This window comes from Chionomys nivalis, chromosome 7 (assembly GCF_950005125.1).
Source record: "Chionomys nivalis chromosome 7, mChiNiv1.1, whole genome shotgun sequence".
Taxonomy (NCBI): Eukaryota; Metazoa; Chordata; class Mammalia; order Rodentia; family Cricetidae; genus Chionomys; species Chionomys nivalis.
The window spans coordinates 39,069,649-39,090,058 of NC_080092.1; the positions used below are offsets into that span (position 1 = coordinate 39,069,649).

Sequence of the window (20,410 nt, forward strand, 5' to 3'; positions counted from 1 at the left end):
TTAAAATAGATCAAAGACTTTCATTTAAGACCCCAAACTCTGAATCTGCTAGGGGAAAATGTCTGTTAGACATTGCCCAAGGACTCTGTGAAGAACCCCAGTAGGTCAGGACATGACAAATGGGATTACATACAATTAAAAATATCCTGGACTTCAAAAGAGACAATCTGTAGAGTGGAGAAAGAGCCCGCAGAACAAGGGAATGAAACTGTTTCCTATTCATCTGCAGGGAGATTAAAATCTAGAACTCATAAGGAACACAAAAGGCTAAATACTGAAAAACAAAAGCAAATCATCCAATCCACAAATGGGCAGATGAACTCAGCAGCCTGTTCTCAAAAGAAGTATAAATAATCAAGACAAGGGTGAAAATCTGTTCCTCGTTCTTAGCCATGAGGGAAGTACAAATCAAACTCACACTGAGTTTCTGCTCACTCCAGTCAGAATGGCTAAGTTTATGCTGGTGAGATGGTGGCTAGGCAGGCACAGAGATGGCGGCTCAGTAGGCACAGATGCATGGAGTGAAGCCTGCAAGCCCGAACTTGAGTCTTGGAACCTTTACGCGATGGAAGGGGATGACTGATTCCTGCAAGTTGGCCTCTGACCACCACATGCACTCACATATGCACAGATACAGAAAAATAAACAAATCTGCAACTGAAATATTCTTTCTTTAAAAAATAAAAATTCTTTTTCTTTAAAAAATAAAATAGCTAAGGTCAAGAAAACAGTGCTAGGTGCCATGGTTCATGCCTTTAAGTTTCAGGATTCAGGAGGCAGAGGCAGGCAATGGTCTGTAAGTTTGAGAACAGCCTGGTACATGTAGTGAGTCTCAGGCCAGCCAGAGCTACGCTATGAAACCCTGTCTTAGAGAAGGAAGAAAGAAAGGAAGGAAGGAGGGAGGGAGGGAGGGAGGGAGGGAGGGAGGGAGGGAGGGAGGGAGAGAGGGAGAAAATATAACAAGTGCTAGTGAAGTTTCAGAAAAAAAATACTAGTAAAAACAAGGCACACACTACTTGTGGGAATTTCAAATAGCCAGGAGGGCTGTTCCTCAAAACCTAAAAATGTAGCTATGAATATACCATGCACCAAATACATTCCAGCCACACTGTGCTGGCTAGCTTCATGTCAAATTGACACAAAGTAAGGTCATATGAGAGAAGGGAACCTCAATTAAGAAAATGCCACCATTAGATTGGGCTGTAGGCAAGCCTGAGGGGCATTTTTTAAATTAGTGATTGGCAAGGAAGGTCCCAGCACATTGTGGGTGATGTCATCACTGGTTCAGGCTCTATAAGAAAGCAGGCTGAGCAAGCCACATGGAGCAAGTCAGTAAGCCACACCCCTCCATGGCTTCTGCGTCAATCAGCTCCTACATCCAGTATCTTTCCCTGTTTGAATTCCGGTCCTCATGAACTGTGCTATGGCAGTATAAGCCAAATAAACCTTTATTCTCCAACTTGCTTTTTGATCGTGATGTTCTGTTGCAGCAATAGAAAACCTGATAATACACCAAGGTATCTTAATATGTCACAGGGATATAGACACTGCTTATTCCAGCACTATTCACAATAGCCAAGGTACCCACAACAGATGAATGAATAAAGAAAATATGCCATATTCACCAAGGAGTTTCCCTCAGCCTGGAATAAGAATGGCATTCATTCATTTACAGAAAAAATGGGCAGAACTAAAAGGTATCATCAAGTGAAATAAGGCAGACTCAGAAAGTCAAGTGCTTCACGTCTCTCTCATAGGCAGAATACAGATTTTAAAACATAGAAATGTGTAACTTCAGGGACTGGAGAGATAGTTCAGTGGTTAAGAGCACTTGCTGCTCTTATGGAAGTCTTGGGTTTGGTTTCCAGCACCCATGTGGCCTGTAACTCTATGTAGTTCCAGAGTATCTTATGCCCTCTTCCAGCCTCCATAGCAACTGCACAATGTCTTGCACATATATACATAATATACATAAAGACCTACATAGTATAAAATAAGGTAAAGGTATAAAATTTCATACAAATATATATTTATATAAAAAAGTTTACAAAAAAACAAATAAGCCTAAAATATGTACATACTTAGCAAAGAGGGTTATTTGGATAATATTCTTTGTCAGTATAAGACACTAAATGATATACTATAGTCATTAAGGACAAAATGAACTTGAAGTGAGAGTCGACCAGCACCTCCCAGGGCCATCCATCACAGTGCCCTGTTTTATTATCTCTGTGGTGTTTATGACCTGCTGATGTCGTCTTCGTTCATCTATTTATATATTTACCATCTGGCTTCTCCTGAAACTACGTCTCAGCGCAGCGAGGTCACAGGAACCTTGCCTTGCTATTTGAGCTATATCCCCATCACATTATCTAGTGCTTGGCACGAAGTCTGTGTTCAGTAGTTGTGTGTTGAACTATTCAAAGGAGGCTGAACAGAAGCACTGAAATGAGAAGTCCCCCACGACACATGCAGAGAGTTAGAGACCTACAGGGGCCATCTCTATATAATCTGGGATAAAGAAAGTCCAAAGAACGTGCATTGGAGAAAAACGTAAAGTGTATGATGTTGGTGAGGAGAAGGACCCTGCCTTCACAAAACCCTTTTCAGTCAGTGACCGTGTGTGCATTTATCTGTATCTTACTTGCTCTGGGACACCTTCCACACCAAATATCTCATTTCATTCCCTGTCTACTGCGTAGCAGATTCAGGAAGTCAAGGCTTGATACATATTTTTGAAATAAAATGAGTCAGAGCGATAAGTCAGCCATTGGATGAACCAATGTGGACGTCACCAGCAGCCTGAGATACACAAGTCGCTCATCTTTGTGGGTCAGGGGTCATCCTCTGTTGACGTTTCCTCTGCTTCCTTCTGCATTTCTGTGTTGCAAAAACTCTGTGGCTCCACTCCCTGGATGTGGTGGGCTCTGGAATATTTTTATTTGCTGCTTCGTGGTTATTGGAAACTGAATAGGCTTTTGATAAAGGTATCTCCTTGCTGAAGAGACGGCATGCCATGTGGCAAGAAAATGGAAAAGTAATGAAGAATTATTAATAAAGCCATCACCTCGGTGCCATCTGAGCTCCAGCAGCTGGAATCTCCATCTCACTATTCCAGCATAGACATTGTGTGTGCTTGCATTTAATTATTCCCCACATCAAAAAAAATGTGAGCCGTTATGTGCATACATCCAATTAAGGAGATGTCTGAGTGTGGGTTTTAATAACCTTGAGAATTTATTCAGTTAGGCCAAGAGCCTAGGTGCCTCGCATATATTTTATGCCTCTTTGTAGCAGCGCAGGGGGAGAGGCACCAAGCAGGGTACACAAACCCAATTTGATAATTTTTAAAAAAAGAAAGGAAGAAATAGATCAAGTTAGTACCAGGCTTGTTGTGGCCAGAATCAAGGCATGTAGGCTCAGCCATTTCTTGTAAGTGGTGTGCCAAGCAGTACCAGAAAACCTGGGGCAGCCCTTTCCACTCATATTTTCTCGGACTTCAAGATGATTAAGGACAGTCTAAATTTGCAATGGGAGAGTGGGGGCTGGGGAGACAGTTCAAGGGTTAACGTGCTTATGGTACAAATATGAAGAGCACACTCTTGATCCGGGGCATCCGTATAAACGCTGGGTTACTGCTCAACTCTAATACCACTGTCCATGAAGGAAAAACAGGGGATCCCCAGGGTCAACTATCTACCTAGACTAGCTGACTTGGCGAGTGGCAAGCTCTTGCTTCAAGGGAGAGTCTCTGCATCAATATATAAAATGGAAACAGCCAACTTAGATACCTGCCATCAACCTCCGGCCTCTACATACATGTTCACATATGTGTGTTCCCACTCAGGCTTGCATATATACACATGCACACACACAAATGCACACACAAGCAATAAAACCAAAATATAAAAGACAGGAAGTGTTTGGGAATCCTGGCTGCTTCCCTTAACCGTGACCAGGTGTCATGCAGAAACTGTCAAGCATCAGAAACCTCTGTCCTTCCGTTACCAGCAGACCACACAGGGAGCGTGGGAAAATCACTTCCTTACTTCAGGCCATGTCCCATCTTTCCAATGAGGCCTTAGACGGGTTGATTCAGTCTTCCCTCTTAACACGTGTTGAATGATCTATCGACGTCTGGGTGCTAAACCAATCAGGGAGGAGAATGCAAAACTCAGAGACAGAAATCAGAATGGTGTCTGCCATGGAGTTCATGCCCAAGTGACTGCTCACCTCATCGCCATGAATAACAGTCAATTCCCTGTAACATCAGATTCCTCCACCATGTGTAAGGAAAGCTTTGTGGACAGGGTGCAGCAAGTTCTTTGGCTTCTTCCTAGAGGGTGTAATAACAAACCTCTCCGACTCCCACACCTCAAACCAGGCACTGGTGACTGCAGATCCCCATAGTCACCTCTTCATAGCTGCACAGCATAAGGGAACTTAAGTTAGCCCTCTGTGGCTCTTTCTCATCTGTCAAAGATGCTAACAGCATCACCATGGTTACATGGTAAGGCCAGTATAGTACTTAGGACAGAGAAGGGCATGTCATAAATAGCCAGTTGATGTCAGCATCACTGCTCCATCAAGGTAGGTGTGGGTGTGACTGATGAGTGCCCTTTTGTTCTGTCTTTCAGATTGTAAAGCTGGAGAAGAATGGCATTGGGTACCACTACATCCTTGCCAATCTGGTGAGTAGAGCTATGATGTGTGGTCCAGTCCTGTCCTTCCCACACCTAGGGTTTGAGGTTGCCTCCCACCCACCTGTATGAACCATGTGGGAGGAAGGGGCCATTCGCAGTGGCATTGCTAGGCCTCAGAGGCACCAAACGTACTTCTTTCCCTCTGTCCTTCTGCTGTTAAAAAACAAAAAATGAAATTTAAGGGACAAAGAAGGAGGTTATTTTAGCTTACAGTTCTAGGTTCTCATGCATCACTGTGGGGAAGTCGAGGAAAGAACCTCAAACAGCTAGCCACATCCCATTCAGTCAAGAACAGAGAGAAATGGATACATGCACACTGGCTCGCTTGCTTGCTCTCAGTTCATCAACTTCTCCACTTTTATCAAGTTCAACACCCTCTGATTAGGCAAGTGCCACCCACAGAGGGCTGGGCTGGGTCTTTGCCCATCAATCACTTGATCAAGACAACCCCCCTCAGCAGCTGTGCCCGTGGGTCAAGTCAATGGAGTCTCTCTCTCTCTCTCTCTCTCTCTCTCTCTCTCTCTCTCTCTCTCTCTCTCTCTCTCTCTCTCTCTCCCTGAGACTGTCTTCCCAGTAGCCCAGGCGGTCAGTTAAAACTGACCATCACAACCCCCCCCCCAGTCAAACCACAGCACACTGCCCGTGAGCTTCTAAGCTATGCTTGGGAGAAAGCGTGTTGGAGGCTGCAGGGCCGATTTCCAGCCCTCAAACAGGCACTCTCTCTGATCAGCTCTGGCCCTGGGCGTGAGGAAAAATCACCCTTCCTTGGAATGGACAGTAAATGCCTGAATGCCGCTGATTTTTAACTCAATAGTGGTTTTACTATTCACAAGCGCAGACATTTAAATCATAATTATGCTAAAATTGACAAATCTTTAACCCAGTACCATCTTACAGTATAACCTATAGCAATGTCAGTTAATGGGTTTGTTTTTCATTTTTATATATAGCCTAGATAAGCCTGTGTCTTAAAAAAATGCCTTTGTCTTAACACAGTGCAACTGTTTATTGGGTGCTATTATTTTGCACACCACGGAGACAGTTTGGTTTCTCAAAGCCTTTGTGTGCACATCCTTTTTACGTGGACACCAGAATGTGTCTGTATAAGTCTTTTCTGGCAATTGTCGTCTCTGTCATGTCCATTCTTCCTGTCAGTTTCCACTTTTATCTTTTATGTCATAAACTTTGATTCTTCAAGCTCTTTTCCTCCATAGTCAAATGTAATATTCTTTTATACTCAGACCCATATTTTAGAGACTTTCTTAAGATCAAACTCACAGACCACATAATACCACACACTAGCATACAGTGCTCATTTTCATGGTCCCAGGTGTATTTACAGGGTTATGAAACCATAAGAACTTTGTTTTAAAATTTTATCAGCCCGGACACATGCACATCAGTAGTCTTTACACACCTCAGCAGCCAATCTCCCCACAGCCTCAGGAAATCTCTAACGTATATTCTACCTCAGTGCATTCCTTTTGTATTGCCAGACAGTAGCCCATTATAGAGAGACAGCCTGTTTTGCTCATCCGTTACACAGCTGAAAGACTTCTAAGTCATGATCACCGTGGGACTGGTATGGGAAGCACCGTTGCATACATGTTTGACCTGTAAAACACCGCGGCTGGGGACTGCTGGGTCGGGCGCTAAACCCTGTGCTTAACACTTGCAGGAACTCCACAGTTCTTTCCCAACAGTGGCCGCAGCCACCATCAAGCCTGAACCCATAACACATGTGCCATGGATCCGTCTCCCTTGATAGTCTTGCCTTCCATGAAGTGTTTCCTTTGCCTCGGCCTGCTTTCTTACTGTTTATGTTTTCATTCAGTTGCAATATTTGCCATACTTTAATCTATAAGAAAAGTTTAAATGTTAACCTTACTGAGCTAAATATATAGCTACATTCAGTTTTTGGTCAGGGTATATTGTCCTGGTTATCTCTGGGTGATGTTGAAGGGGAAAAAAGATTGGTATTTTATGCTACATTGGGAATGAAGATCATTAGTTGAATTAAGACACATAATCTGTATCTAAAATTTGGGTCCAGACATCTGTCTAACCCTTAAATTCTGTCCTACTTGCTCACCGGCCTTAGCTTATCTTGGATGCCCCCGTCTCTATCCTCTGAACTTCCCTTGCCTTGGCTGCCCCAGTGACCCGAGGTCAGGGCTGGAACTAAAGAAGGGCTTACTGAGAAAGCTTAGTTTAGACTTAGGTTTCAAGGGCTACAGCCATCACCTTTTCAAGATATTCACATTTTAATGAGTGGTATCTGTTTAGAATCTCTGTGGGGAAGCCAAGGATCTCACCCCTGAAAGACTATTTGCAAAACTGAAGTCTGTTCAGTAGAACTGAGGAAGTCTTTGATATTCCTCACATCCCAGGTCCATGGTGCTGGATGGGACCATGGGAGTCAGTTCAAGCATCTCTGCTGCTTGTATGGAAACAGAACCATCAAGGGAGCATGGCTCAGCCAGTGTCACACAGAAGCAAGTGGTGTCCCTAGGCTAGCACCAGCACTGGTGACAGCGTCCACTGCTCTTGGAAACCTGCTGCCGGGGAAAGCACAGAACCTGGGCAAAGGCATGCACAGATTCTGCCTTTCGTAAGGCAGAAATGACCCAGTGGCCTTGGGGCCTCTAAAGGAAGGACCCAGGTAGTTAGACCACCAGCCCTCATCTGTCAGCAAGTGACCCCTCAGCCACAGCCTCCCCACATCAGCCCCTCAGGTTGCCCTCTCCTTCTGATCCACATTTTTCTTCTTCTGACCTAATGAGTTCTCAGATCCTAACAACTGCCACTAATAGGCTGCAAATTGCAAACAGCAGCCAGATACGAAAGACTGGCGTGTTCCAATAGATTAGTTGATAATTAGGCTTCAAATTCCTAATTAATTCAGTTTGAGACATGGTGGAGGATGTGCTGTGCTTTCTTTCCCCTTCGGAGGAATATCACAATTTACGAAATGATAATTTTTAGAAATTCTGCCACATAATTAGCCTGCTACTGCATGGAGCAGGCCCTCTTCTTTGGGGCACTGCAACTCGGGGGCAATTATAGATGAAGGGACAGAAACCCTTTGGAAAGGATAAGCATGCGCCACAGTTCTTTACACTTGGTTAAAAGGTCTGAACTTCAGAGCGGCGCCCAGCAGTCTTCCCTCTGGACTCTTTGGAGGATGCTGTGAGACTCCAATCACCACCTGTGGAGAGCCACCAGGGGGAGGAGGGAAGGAGAAAGGGGGGAGGGAAAGGCTGATGGAGAAGAAGGAATCTGAAGTCTCCAAACCCTGCTTTATGTCCCAATGTCACTCTTGCTTAGCTAACTTTCTGCACAATCAAGACTCAGACTCAGTTTCCCCATTGGTCAGTTGGAAATAATAGTTCTCTGTCTTCTTAGTGTGTCATTAGGAAAGAACCCAACATACTGCCAGGTGATACCATGGCTTGAGCAATTAAGTATTCCACACAGGTGGAGATTTTTAAATTTTTTTATATTTTGATATTATAATGTAATTATATTATTTCCCCCTTCCCCTTTCCTCCCTCTAAATTGTCCCATTTACCACTCCTTGCTCTCTTTCAAACTTATAGTCTCTCTTTCATTAATAACATATATTCATAAATACGCCCTTTTCAGTTTGTATAATGTTACTTGTATGTTCGTTTCCGGAGCTGACCACTTGGTGTTGGATAACCGATGGGTGTGCTCTTCCCTGGGGACGGCTATTTCTCCTATTCTCAGCGTTCCTTAGTTGCCTATAGAGAGTTGAGGACTCATGGCATTTCTCCCTTCCCTGTTAGTGTATCTATTGCTGTGGTTCTTGTTCACCTCAAGTTTGAGCAGTCATGTTGGTGAGACTTGATGGGTGTAGCTTTTGATATTCCTAGGAGACACAATACCACCACAAATGCCTTGTTCTTTAGTTATTAAACTCTCTCATCCCCTCTCCTACAGTGATCACTGGGCCTTAGGTGCATGAGTTGTATTGTAGATGTATCCATTGGGACTGGGCTCCACAACTCTGCATTTTGATTGGTTATGGTTTTCTATAATGGTCCTCACCTGTTACAAAGAGAATTTCCTTGATGATGGGTGAGGACTACACTTACTTGTGAGTTTAAGGGCAAATATTTAGAATATAGTTGTTGGTGGTTGTAGGTTCTCCAAGATCCATGACTACACTATCCCTTGGTAGTTGACTACCAAGGTTTCTAGGCATGATCTCCCTGTGTTGAGAGGTCCTTACTAAGTTCAACTAGAGAGCTGTTGGTTACCACCAAGGTATGTGTTCCACTAGCGCATGTTTAGGTTATGCCATTCTGGTCCTTATAGCAATTCATAGGTATCATAGCTTGGTAGGATTGTTGGTTGCTTTCCTCCTTTGGAAGCTCGTAAGGGTGCCTTTTAGTACCATGAAAACTGGTCCTAGGGGGGTAGGCTTAATGCCAGTTCCAGTTCTGGAGCCCCCAGGCCCTTCATCTGAATTGCATGGTGTCTTCAGCAATAGGGATTTACCCTAGGTGAAGATTTCATACTAAGAACTTGTTTGACTAATTCACCCATTGGCGTATGCACATGTATCATTTATATGTGTGTATATATGCACATACATGCTTACGTATCTATTCTTAATTTACATTGCATGAAAATGTAGATGAATATTAATACAACACTGGACTCTCCGTCAGTTTCACTTGAACAATGCAGACCTTGGAGAGCTATGTCACTACACCTTCATTTCCCAATCCTAGTCTTTTGAGATACAATTCATGTTTTATACTATTTTCCCACTTCAAGTAAATAATCCATGGACTCTTGATATCTTTGCAGATTTGTTCATTTCCACAACAAGCTTTTTAGAAATATAACACTTTTCTTAATTATTTGAGAATTTCATGCAGTTATGCAATGTGTTCTGATCATATTTTCTCCCACTATGCCTCCTACCTCCTCCCATCCACTCCCACGTCTCCACCCTTCCCATTTTTATGTCCTCCTGTTTTTAATTTTTTAATAACCCATAGAGTCTAATTTATATGGCATATATTCTCCTGGATAGGTGGCCATCCATTTGAGCATGATTGACCTATCAGGAGTCACACAGAGACTTAAAGAGAACTGACTCTCTTTTCCCCAGAAGCCATCAATTATCAATAGTTCTTCAGTTAGGGCTGAGTCCGCATAAGGCCCTTCCCTGTCCATGCTAGGATATTGGAAGACTCAAATCTCATGCAGCTCTTCTTCAGGCAACCACAGCTGCATGAGCGCCTTGGTCCTGTCATGTCCCGAAGACTCCTTCACAACAGTCTTCCCCAACCTCTGGCTCTTACAGTCTTCATATCTTCACTTCCAAGATGGCCCCTGATCTTTGCAGGGAGGGAACGTGATAGCAGTGTCCCATTAGGGACTGAGAACTCCACTGTTTCTGTTCAGAGAACACTTGTTCTCCATATTTAGACCAGTTATGATTTTCTGTCCACTGCACAAAGACACTTTCATTTTGAGGTCTATGAGCTGCACTAGCCAATGGGCAAAGGCGTATCTTTAGAGGTCAATTGTCTAGCGAAGTAATAGTAATAAGTTTATCCATGGGGCCTATGCACTCCCCAGCCTTGGGTTCTTGGCCAGATTTACAGTTTCAGGCATGTGTTTCCTCCTGACCATAATAAGTTTAATGTGTCTTCATCACATGACAGAGAACTTCTCTCTGATCATTGCTCATCATTCCCTGCATCACCCTTGACTCACGTCTATCTTGCCCTTCCACACCCCATGTAGCTGGGTCCTAACACCTCCCTCAGAGGAGAGAGGGCAAAGGTACAGCATCAACAGCATAGACAATGGCAGTCAAGTAAAATGCAAGCAGCAGACTCGTTTATTCAGTAATGGGGAGAGCCTTATATACGCCCCGCCGAGCACCCAGACTGCATTTCGATCCATTGACATCACGTGGTCATTGGCTAGGCATGATCAAGACCTCTGGCAATGCCTGTTGCTAGGTCCTCAGGCAGACTCCAGGTTGGCTCACCTCTGGGCCTGGTAGGGCTTATCTTCTTGCAATCCCAGCCCAAGACAACTATTTCCCTGCTTTCTGTCTCTCCATTCTCATCTACTCCAGACACATATTTCTTTACCCTCCACTAACTCTGCTGTTATATACTGACCCTCCTGATTGCCCTTGCCATCGACATTATAGTCACCTTTCTGAATGGGGAAATAAAGGTAATATGGCTTCTGCAGTGCCACCATGTTTATGAAACAAAGGAGATGCATTTTCCCACAGACACCCAGAGTCCATGTTCTCACTACAGTAGCCTGTGATAGTCAGGCATAGGACAGTTAGAGAGGCAGGTCTAGGGGTAAGTCCCTGTCAAGAAGGTTGAGTTCAATGGCAGTAGTAAGTCCAGAGTACAAACTCAATGACTGTCATTCCAAAAAAATCCCTGCTAGTCTGGTAGAAGCTGAGGGACAAATGGTGGCTTCTGGCCTCCCAGTGGTTTACAAAGGATCTTGGGGTCCAGAGCAGCCAGCCATTTATAGCACCACTATGGCCACCACTAACTCCAGAGGCACTTAAAAGTCAGAAGTTTTGGTTCATACAGCAGCTAGTTCACACCCCCGGGTTGATTTCCTCAGCCCAAGAAGAAACTGTTCTTTAATCCCTTGCTCACCCACACTGAGAAATCTGTAGACTCCTTCTGCGAGGCCTAGCTCGCCCACTCCCCTTCCCTCAGCACCATATGGGGTCACATGTGCCTCCATTGAGGGGGGTGGTACAAGCGCTGTTGGGAAGGGTGGCTCTCCTATTGGGCAGACCTAGGTTTGACTTCTGGTTTGTACTTACCAGCTGTGTAGCATTCATCCAATTCCTCACAGTCTCTGGGCTCCCATGGCTTACATCTAGAAAGAAGTAAGGATATTAACTGCCTTCTCCAGTGATGCTATGAGAATTGAGCAAGCTGAGGAAGAGGAAGTGCTTGGAGTAATACATGACCCCAAATGGGCACTTAATAAGTGTTGGTAATTGCTGCCATAATCACCATCATCAGTGTCATCATCATCATCATTACTGGTATCCCTGTCTGGGGACAAGATGCCATCTTTGAGATCCCTCAGATACCTCCTCCATCAAATCTCATCTCCTTGTTATGTGCCACCATAGTCCCAAGTACCTTCCACTTACCATAATTGAGATTAGGAAAGCCACACAGATCTGTACCATGCTGACTTTGCTGTTAATCTGAAATACATGATGGCAGCATGTGATGGTTTCATCTACTGCTGACTCCCCAGGGCCTGGGAGCAGGAGCTGCACAGAATGCATTTCTCTGAGAAGTCACTGAAGGGGTGACAGGGTGAAGTGGTCCCTGAGAGTGTCGTGCTCATGCCTCACGCATTTCAAAACAGCATTCTGTGTCTGATAAAATAAGTGGAGAGGGGCCAGGATATGGTTCAGTAATTAAGGCCTCTGCCAAAGACTAGGGTTGTATCCCCAGAAACAATATAAACGTAGGTGGGTGTGGCGGCCTCAGAAAAAGGAGCTGGGACCCCATGAGCAGGATGGCGAGTGAAACCAGCCGTAACTGAGAGCTCCAGGTTTGATTGAGAAACCTGGCCTCAACTGTAAGGTTGACCAGCAATAGGATTGCTCCTAGCATCAACCTCAGGTCTCCACAGGAGCATTCATCAACATGTTCACACACCCACATACATGTGATCCCACACACATGCAAACACCTAGACACACGTGTGAAAATGGAAAACGAAAGGAAGAATTCCCACAGAAAGGGCAGGAAGGGGAATCCAGTTCTGACTACGCGCATGATAAGTAGGTGATAGGTAGACCTTCTTGCCCGCTCTCCAGGAAGGGCTAGTCTCTCCTCAGTCCATGCCCAAGTGAACACTCCTCTTGTTCCTGGGATGGAAGTGCCTACCTCTAGGCAGTGTTTTACTTCTTCGGGGCTTTGACAGTCGCCATAGCCTCTGGCCACAGGGCATAGCCTGTGTCCTGCTTTTCCCAGTTACCCAGTCACTTCTGGCTCGAGGAGAGTGTGAGTTGCCCTTCCGCATGCCCACCTTGAGCACCTGGCAACACTTGTGGCTGGATCTTTGGGATGTGCTCCTTCAACCCAGATTCCTTCCTGTCCTCTAGTTCTTCCTCCCAGAGTGTGGTGCTGACAGTTGACTAAGTCGCCCTGTGGGCTGCTCATGTCCCTTGTCTGGTAACTGCTGGGATCATGAAGTGCGCACCTTCACTCTCGTCCTGTGAGCACCCTGACCTTGGCCGCCAACTAGATCAGATCACATAAAAACAAGGCAATGTCTGTGGCATTTGCACAGCGCTGCAGAAGCGGTCTAAAACATGAGAATCTGGCATCGGAAGAGAGGCACTGTGGGGGAGGGGAGAGCATCCAGGAAGATCAAGATGAGGTACTCACCCATACATCAGCATGGAAGTAAAAGATGTGCCCCACACCTGGATTCAAGAACCCAAGAGAGCTGGGCCCGAAGGTCTCTAAGAACCCTGGTCTTACCAGCCCTTCATTTTGCAAAAGGGACACTCCTGCTCAGAGGAGCCACTGAAAAGCACACACACACACACACACACAAATGGGTTGGGACTGCAGTGTTGTTTCTTGGTGCCTGTTACATCTTTCCCTAGGACCGCCATGATAGCTGCCTCTAGTTGGCATTCATGCAGATGTGAGGGGCAGGGTCTGCAGTTGCTGTCAGCATAGGAAACCCCTACCATTACTTACTTGGAAACACTGAAGGTGCCTTAAACCTATACCCAGCAGGCGAGGACAATGGGTGTGACAGGAAGAGCTCAGTGCCTGACCCTTGTCTGGTCCTCTTGCTAAGGATGAAGAGCAAACAAGCATAGGAGGGGAATGAAACCTCAGGAACCAGAGAACCCAGGCACAGAGTTTGCTGCATATCTGGCCCTGTCCTGAGAATTTGACACATGGCAGAGTTAATCCTGAGGATATGGGTCACTTAATAATAATCATGTATCAGTTGTTTTTCTTCCTGTGATGGCAAAACACCCAAGTGAAGGGACCGAAGGAAGGATTGGTCTATTTTGCTCACAGTGTGCCTGGACACAGTCCATCCTGGCGAGGAAGGCAGGAGCATGAGGAGTCTGGTTGTATTGTATTCACAGTCAGGAGCAGAGAGACACAAATCCTGGAGCTCCATTCAGTTTCTCCTTTTTAATTTTTATTATTCCTTCTATGACCTCTAACCATGATGCAGTGCCTCCCGTGTTCGGGGTGGATCTTCCCTCCTCCTTCCTGGGAACACCCTCCCAGACATTCCCAGAGGCATCTCTCCCAGGTAACTCCCAATCCAGTCACACTGAGAAGGAAGATTAACCATCACAAATCTTTATTTGGGTGAGAAGGATAGAAGCCCAGAGTAAATTGTCTGATTGAGATTACACAGAGGAAGTGGAAGGCAATAATCATGGTGATTCTGTCTTAGGTAGGGTTTCTATGGCTTGAAGAAATACCATGACCAAAAGAAAGTTGGGGAGGGAGAGGTTTATTAGGCTTACACTTCAGCATTGCTCTTCATTGCTGAAGAAAACCAGGACAGGAACTCAAACAGGGCAGGATCCTGGAGGCAGGAACTGATGCAGAGGCTATGGATGGGTGCTGCTTACTGGCTTACTTTCCCCCAGCCCACTCGGCCCACCTTCTTATAGAACCCAGGACCACCTGGACAGGGTCTAGGCCCTCCACAACTGCTCAAAAAATGAGAAAATGCCTGCATCTGGATCTCACTGAGGCATTTCCTCAGCTCTGGCTTGTGTCAAATTGACACACAAAACCTGCCAGTCCAGGCTTGGAGCCAGAACATATACTCTCTGTATTAAGAGTTCATTTTTCTCTCTTTCCTCAGCCAGAGGCTCCTTTCCTTCCATGCTCCATCACCTTCATTTAGAAGCTGCCTCTGAACTCCGGATTTGGGGCTGGCATTGCTCCCTTTTCTCTATAATATACTTGGGTGAAATAGGCCTTCCTCACTCGGCCTTAAATGACCTGAAAGGAGGGGCTGGGCCCATCCGGATCTCATCTACATCCTTGTGGCTCTGATGTGTGTGGCAATGCTGAGCAGCCATGAATGAACAAGCAGATAGATTCATGTATTGTCAGTTAGAATATCCTTTTCCCCATATTCTTCAAACAGCAAAGGCTGTCACCATAGCTCTTAACATAAATGAAATGGTTGCTGTTGATGAAGACACCACCCTTCGATCACAGGACATTGAGAAATTAATCTTAAACTCACCAGGAAACTCTCTCGCTGGTGCTTAGCTTTTACAGTGTTGCAGAGTGCTTTGAAGGCTGCTGGGGAAGAAAAGACATCCATGGTCTTACCGGGTGAAATAGTGGCACAACGGTTATAAAAGTAACCAATCACTTTCTGACTAGCTTTAAGGCCTGCTCCCTAGGAGGGATTTCGTGTCTCATTCTGTAAACCTCAAATGCCCATGTTTGTAGAGATTGTAAGGCATAGGAGCGAACCTACTGGTGGTTTCTGATACATAGTTATTCTCAATAGATTTAAATTTACCATTTCTTTAGATTTTCACATTTTACACCATGCATTCAGTGGGAGCCTACTATATGTATAAATGAATAAATTTATAATGAATAATGAAATGAATAAACCATCATTTTACAAAAATATGTTTTTCTGCCTGACTTTCTCTGCATAGTAATGTTGAGACTATGTAGGAATATGTTGGTTGAAGACCACCAGTAGGTTCTAGACATAAGAAGTCACCCTATACCAGGAGAGTTTTAAAGGTTAAACTTCCTCTGAAGTTAGTTAGGCCAAGAGTCAAGCACAACCACAGTCAGTCAGGACAGAAGTAGGATGAGGGCATTCTCTGAAAGACAGCACAATCTCAGATCATGTAGGGCATCTCCAAGCCTCGCACCAAGAGCCCAGGCTGAGGATCCCTGACCTTCTAACACAAAGTGTCAGCAGTTTATTCTAAATCCCAGGACTGAGATCTGGAGATCCTGAGTAACCCCTGTAATACTCTGGCTATGATGGACACACGCAGGATCAGCCTGCTATTACGTTTGCAGAGACCCGAGAATGCAGATACCTCTCCCTGACTTCAGAGAAGGCTGGATGAATCAACATTAGGCTTTTTCCTAGTGTGAATGGCATGTCTACTGGCTAACGTTTGTACAACTACAATGTTCTATTGACTTGTTAAGAGACCACATAAGCTTGTGTGTTACCAGAGGTAATACAGCATGTGATGCCTTGAAGGTTTGGGTTGTTAAGGTGGCTAAAATGGAAAAATGTGGAGATTTTTACACAAAGACGTGATTTTGATGACAATTAAGTTATCAGCTGAAGACTATTCCACGGATTCACTTTTATCCATATTCGCCAGCATACACCTCTGTGATTGCAGAATTATAGATCAGAGCTGAAAGCACCCTCAGGAGAGAAGTAAGCTGGCCCAGAAGTCCCCACACCTTTGGGGTTGAAGCTCTGCTTTCAGGTGGAATCTTGTGGAGAACCTTACTATGTAAAAGATTCAAAGCAAGGCTGCCTTGGCAAGCATGAAAGTTAGGAGGTGCACCAATGTCTTCTGTTCCTGCCCCTAACGTAGCATGGTGACCTCTGCAGCCTGTGCCTGGGACACATCTTGAAGGATTATTGATCTGACAGATGTCTTTGGTAAATCAATACCCACTTGCCTGTACAGGTTACGACAGATGTCCTAGAGCAAAGAGCTCATGAGCTTCAAAGACAGGACAAGAAGTTATGTGATTATCCCTAAAACTGTCTTCCTGGGGCTTTTTATCTCTGACCTGTTTCCTAAGAAAACATACACAAAAAAGTCAGTCAAAAGACACCTTTAGTCCCTGAGACGAAAGGTGTGGGTGGGAGGTAGCAATTTTGACACTTGTAAGGAAGTCAGGAACAGAGCGGGTTCTGTGGCTTCATTCCTCTACATGCTCTTAACACGCCATCCCACACCAGGCGCAGTCTGTGGACCCTGTGGGACTGTGCTCTTGATTTGGAGGAGCAGCTATGGTCTCTGCCTTTGTCACAACCACAGACAACAGAGATGCAGAAATAGGGGGCTAAAAGGCTAACACTCCAAGTGGCACATCAAAGGTGCTGAAGATCTTAGTCTCCAAGAGGACACCCCCCTGCCTCCCCCTTTAAGCTGAAGCCTATTCCAGTGGCTCCTGGCAGGAGATGAATGAACAGGAGGGTAGATGGCTGGATACACAGAGGTTGAACCGAAGCCAGAAAGTCACCTTACTCCCTCCATCTCTCGGTAGTTACAGTAGCTGAAGAGAAGCCTATCTACTAAGTTTTCTCATTCCCAGTTTGCAAGTGTTAAAGAAGAACCTACTTCTTCGTGTGGTTATGAGGATTAAATGCGGTAATCAAGGCAAAGGCCCCATGGCAATGCCTGCTTCCTCATTTGGTTCTGCCTGCTTCATGCAAAACGCAAGGGTTGCTGTCATTATCTTAACAGAACTCGGTCTCCCTTGGCATCTGACTGTTCATCTGTCTGGCCCACCTTGCAGAGCCTTAGAGAACAAATTTCCCACCTCTTCCCCATGACAACCCTACCCTCCCGAGAGTCGAGTACATCCTTCGCCTACCCTCTCAATCTTCTATTATGTTTCAGGCTGATCCTCTCTGCTCCTTCAAAGCCTTCCTAATAGAAGGAGACTTTTCAAACCATACATTCTTGTGGCTCCCCACAGAGCTGTCATCTAAGATTTCTCTCTGACAATTTGGGGAAAACTTGACATGTTCAACCTGTGCCATTTGGAGTATAAAGTACACGTTTTTGATTTGGTCTGATCTTACCTCTTCTTGGTGTCAAGGGGCTGGGACGGAAGGGTCTTTCCTTAATAAGCCTTCGTCTTGACGCCAAACCTGAGCATTGCGGAATGTTCTGTCTCCTTTCTGCTGGGTGTGATGTGAGCTTAGACAGGATGCCGAGGGCTGAGCAGTGTGTGGGTGACCCTCTTTTCAGGATCTCACAAAGGAAAATCAAGCTTGGAGGCCAAAGCTTGTCAGCCTGAAAAGTTGCTGTGCTGTGGGCTGGGGAGATGGCTCAGACAGTGGAACGCTTGCCTCCCAAGCCTGAGGACCTGAGTTCAATCCCCAGAATTTACATGGAAATGGTCAGGTGATGTTGCTGTGACTAGATTCACAAAAACCTGTGACACTCACATTCGGGCCCTCCACCATGGACACTCTCGGCCTGGGCGTGGATAAAGGGCAGGGGGCTCCTTAACAGGCTCCAGATAAGTCAGTGCTTGTGATGTTTCTACACAGCCTGGTGGAGACTTTTAAAGAAAGGCACGAGCTCTGGCCAGGCAACATTTGCTCCAGGCTCCTAACTGTGCGCTGTTACCACAAGAGTTTTGGCCCTCTTTGACTAGGGTAGTGGATACATGATCCTGAATCTAAAACTCCCATGTTCCCTCTGGCAGTGTGGCATGTTCGCGAAGAAGTCAAACTGTGTAGTTAGGGCATTCACAGAGGTCTCTGAATGAGATCTCAGCAAAAGTGGGGTGAATTCTTTCAGTGGCTTATGCAGATGAGCTCTTGGGGCTACTGTCCAGTTTCCTCTCAGGCTGCTTACGGGATTAAGTTGGGCCACATTTATAAGACGTTAAAATGAATGTCTTGCTTGGGCGGGAAGCTAGGAAAGACTTACAATTAGCTGAATTTTCATTTCTCTTCAGCAGTAGCCCCACAATCACCAAAAGGTGGCTTGGATGAAGTTAAGTCATGGGCATGAGGTGGTTATTTTAGCCTCTATCCTCATTTTTGTTCTTCTTATGAGCCGTGCTTTGGGACGATGCTGCAGCCCACAGCTGTCCCTCAGCCCCAGGCTAAGAGATGGTAGAAGAAGCTGAGCTCTCTAACCAGATTAGAACATGGTTCTTCAAATGTTACTACCTCTACAATACCCTATCCTGCCTCTCTTTCCCTTCTAGGGACTCACAATGACACTCAACCAGAGAGCACATTAGCTTTATATGAAGTTTGTTGTTATCTTCTAGGGGCATTAAAAGGGTAAAAGTGTATGACAGAAGGGTCTAAAATATAATGAACCCTGTACTTTCCAAACTTTCCCCGGCCCTGGTCCTGGGGCCCAAACCAATCCCAAACTTGTGATAAGTATGAACTTATACCTTCACCATAAATTGGTCATTCTGGCCATTTCTTCCGCACATCTACACAACATGCCCGCACCTCTTTTTCCTGCCCATTAACTCAGTGTCATCCGTGACTCCCACTAACTACGTGATAAAACAGTACTAAACCTCCCTTGAATATACCCAGCCTCTCCTTAGTGACCAGTTTATGCTATCTTGTCTAATTCTGTTGATAATTGTCTTCATAATTCTACACCAGGTAGTCTCTATGTCCCTCAGATTAAGGAACATCCTCAACCTGCACTTCCTTTGCTAGGTCCTCTGCCACTGGATAAAGATGGGAGGCAGAACATTCTTTGCATGTTGCCTGTTCATTGGTCATGCATGGAGCTGTGATACAGAAAGACTTACTGAAGAAGTGCACAGAGGGAGGGCAACCCAGCGACCCCAGAAGTACCTTCTTCCCAGTGTCTCACATAGCTCAGGCTGCAATAGACCCTTACGCAGCCAAGGCTGACCTTCAATTCTTGATCCTCCTTGCCTCTGCTGCTAAGTGCTGGGACTACAGGCATGTGTCACCAAGCCACTCTAGATAACACTCACTCTTCGAAGAGAAGCACATGGTGCCAGGGCTCAGGGGACAGTAAAAGAGAGGAAGGCCTAACTTTGGGTGACAAGTGACTTGAGAAAGCGAACACCTGTAGCTCATGTCTTTCTTTTTCAGCAGTAAAGGGGTTCAGAGCAATGGACTCCGCATTTGGGGGATGTGTTATCAAATATACAGTATGGCTTGAAGAGAGTCATGACGGTGAAGTTTCATAGCTAAAACTTTTCAAGAATTGTAATTAACACCATGGCATCCATCCTTAAACACATTAGACAATAACATGAATGAGATAGATAAAGAAAATGCACAAATTACTACATAATATCCCCTTGGATTTTTAATAGAAAAGGAAATTGGAAAATGATTTAATTAAACCTACTTAGTAAACATACTGGAGGAAGAGACTTAGCTGAATTTCACAATTCCCTAGCAGGCAAAGAGCTAATGCCATTATTTTCTTTCTTAATCAAGACCACATTTCTCTATTGACCAAGTCTACATCCCTGCGTTGTAGAGAAAGCAAGCCTAGCAACCGTGAGAGTCTAGTTTCCTGTGATTAAGACATCTCCGGGGTCAGCGTTAGCGTTCCCAGCCTGCAGTCTTGAACTGGAGGGGAGATGGCAACTCTTAGACGTGTGCTGATCCCGAGTGGCTTCCTGGTTTCGGTTCTCATAGTGAGTGTCACAAAAAGGAGTTCATAGCTGTTCTGTTTCTGGGTTATGGGTGTAGGGTTGCAGGTTCCCATCAACTTGATTATGTGTGACCCTGGGTTGGCTCCACTAGCATTGTCGCCAGGGTTGCTGGCGATGAAGCCGAGCTGAGTTCCTATTTGAGCAAATCACAGTTCCTCTTGGCCTTCGTTATGCTGGGGGAGGGGGAGTCAGTGGGAATGCCCAGGAGCTTGTTACAGATCGCGAGTGACA

The 20,410-nt window shown here is 45.3% G+C and overlaps 1 protein-coding gene across 2 annotated transcripts in view; it reads left to right on the forward strand.

Moving 5' to 3' along the window:
- The window catches only part of Gria1 (glutamate ionotropic receptor AMPA type subunit 1), a 319,356-nt gene that overhangs the window by 179,013 nt on the left and 119,933 nt on the right, over positions 1 to 20,410 (forward strand). For both annotated transcript variants that reach the window (XM_057774070.1, XM_057774071.1), the window contains exon 5: positions 4,638 to 4,691. In XM_057774070.1, coding sequence (XP_057630053.1) covers positions 4,638 to 4,691 — 54 coding nt within the window. The remainder of the gene's footprint in view (positions 1 to 4,637; positions 4,692 to 20,410) is intronic.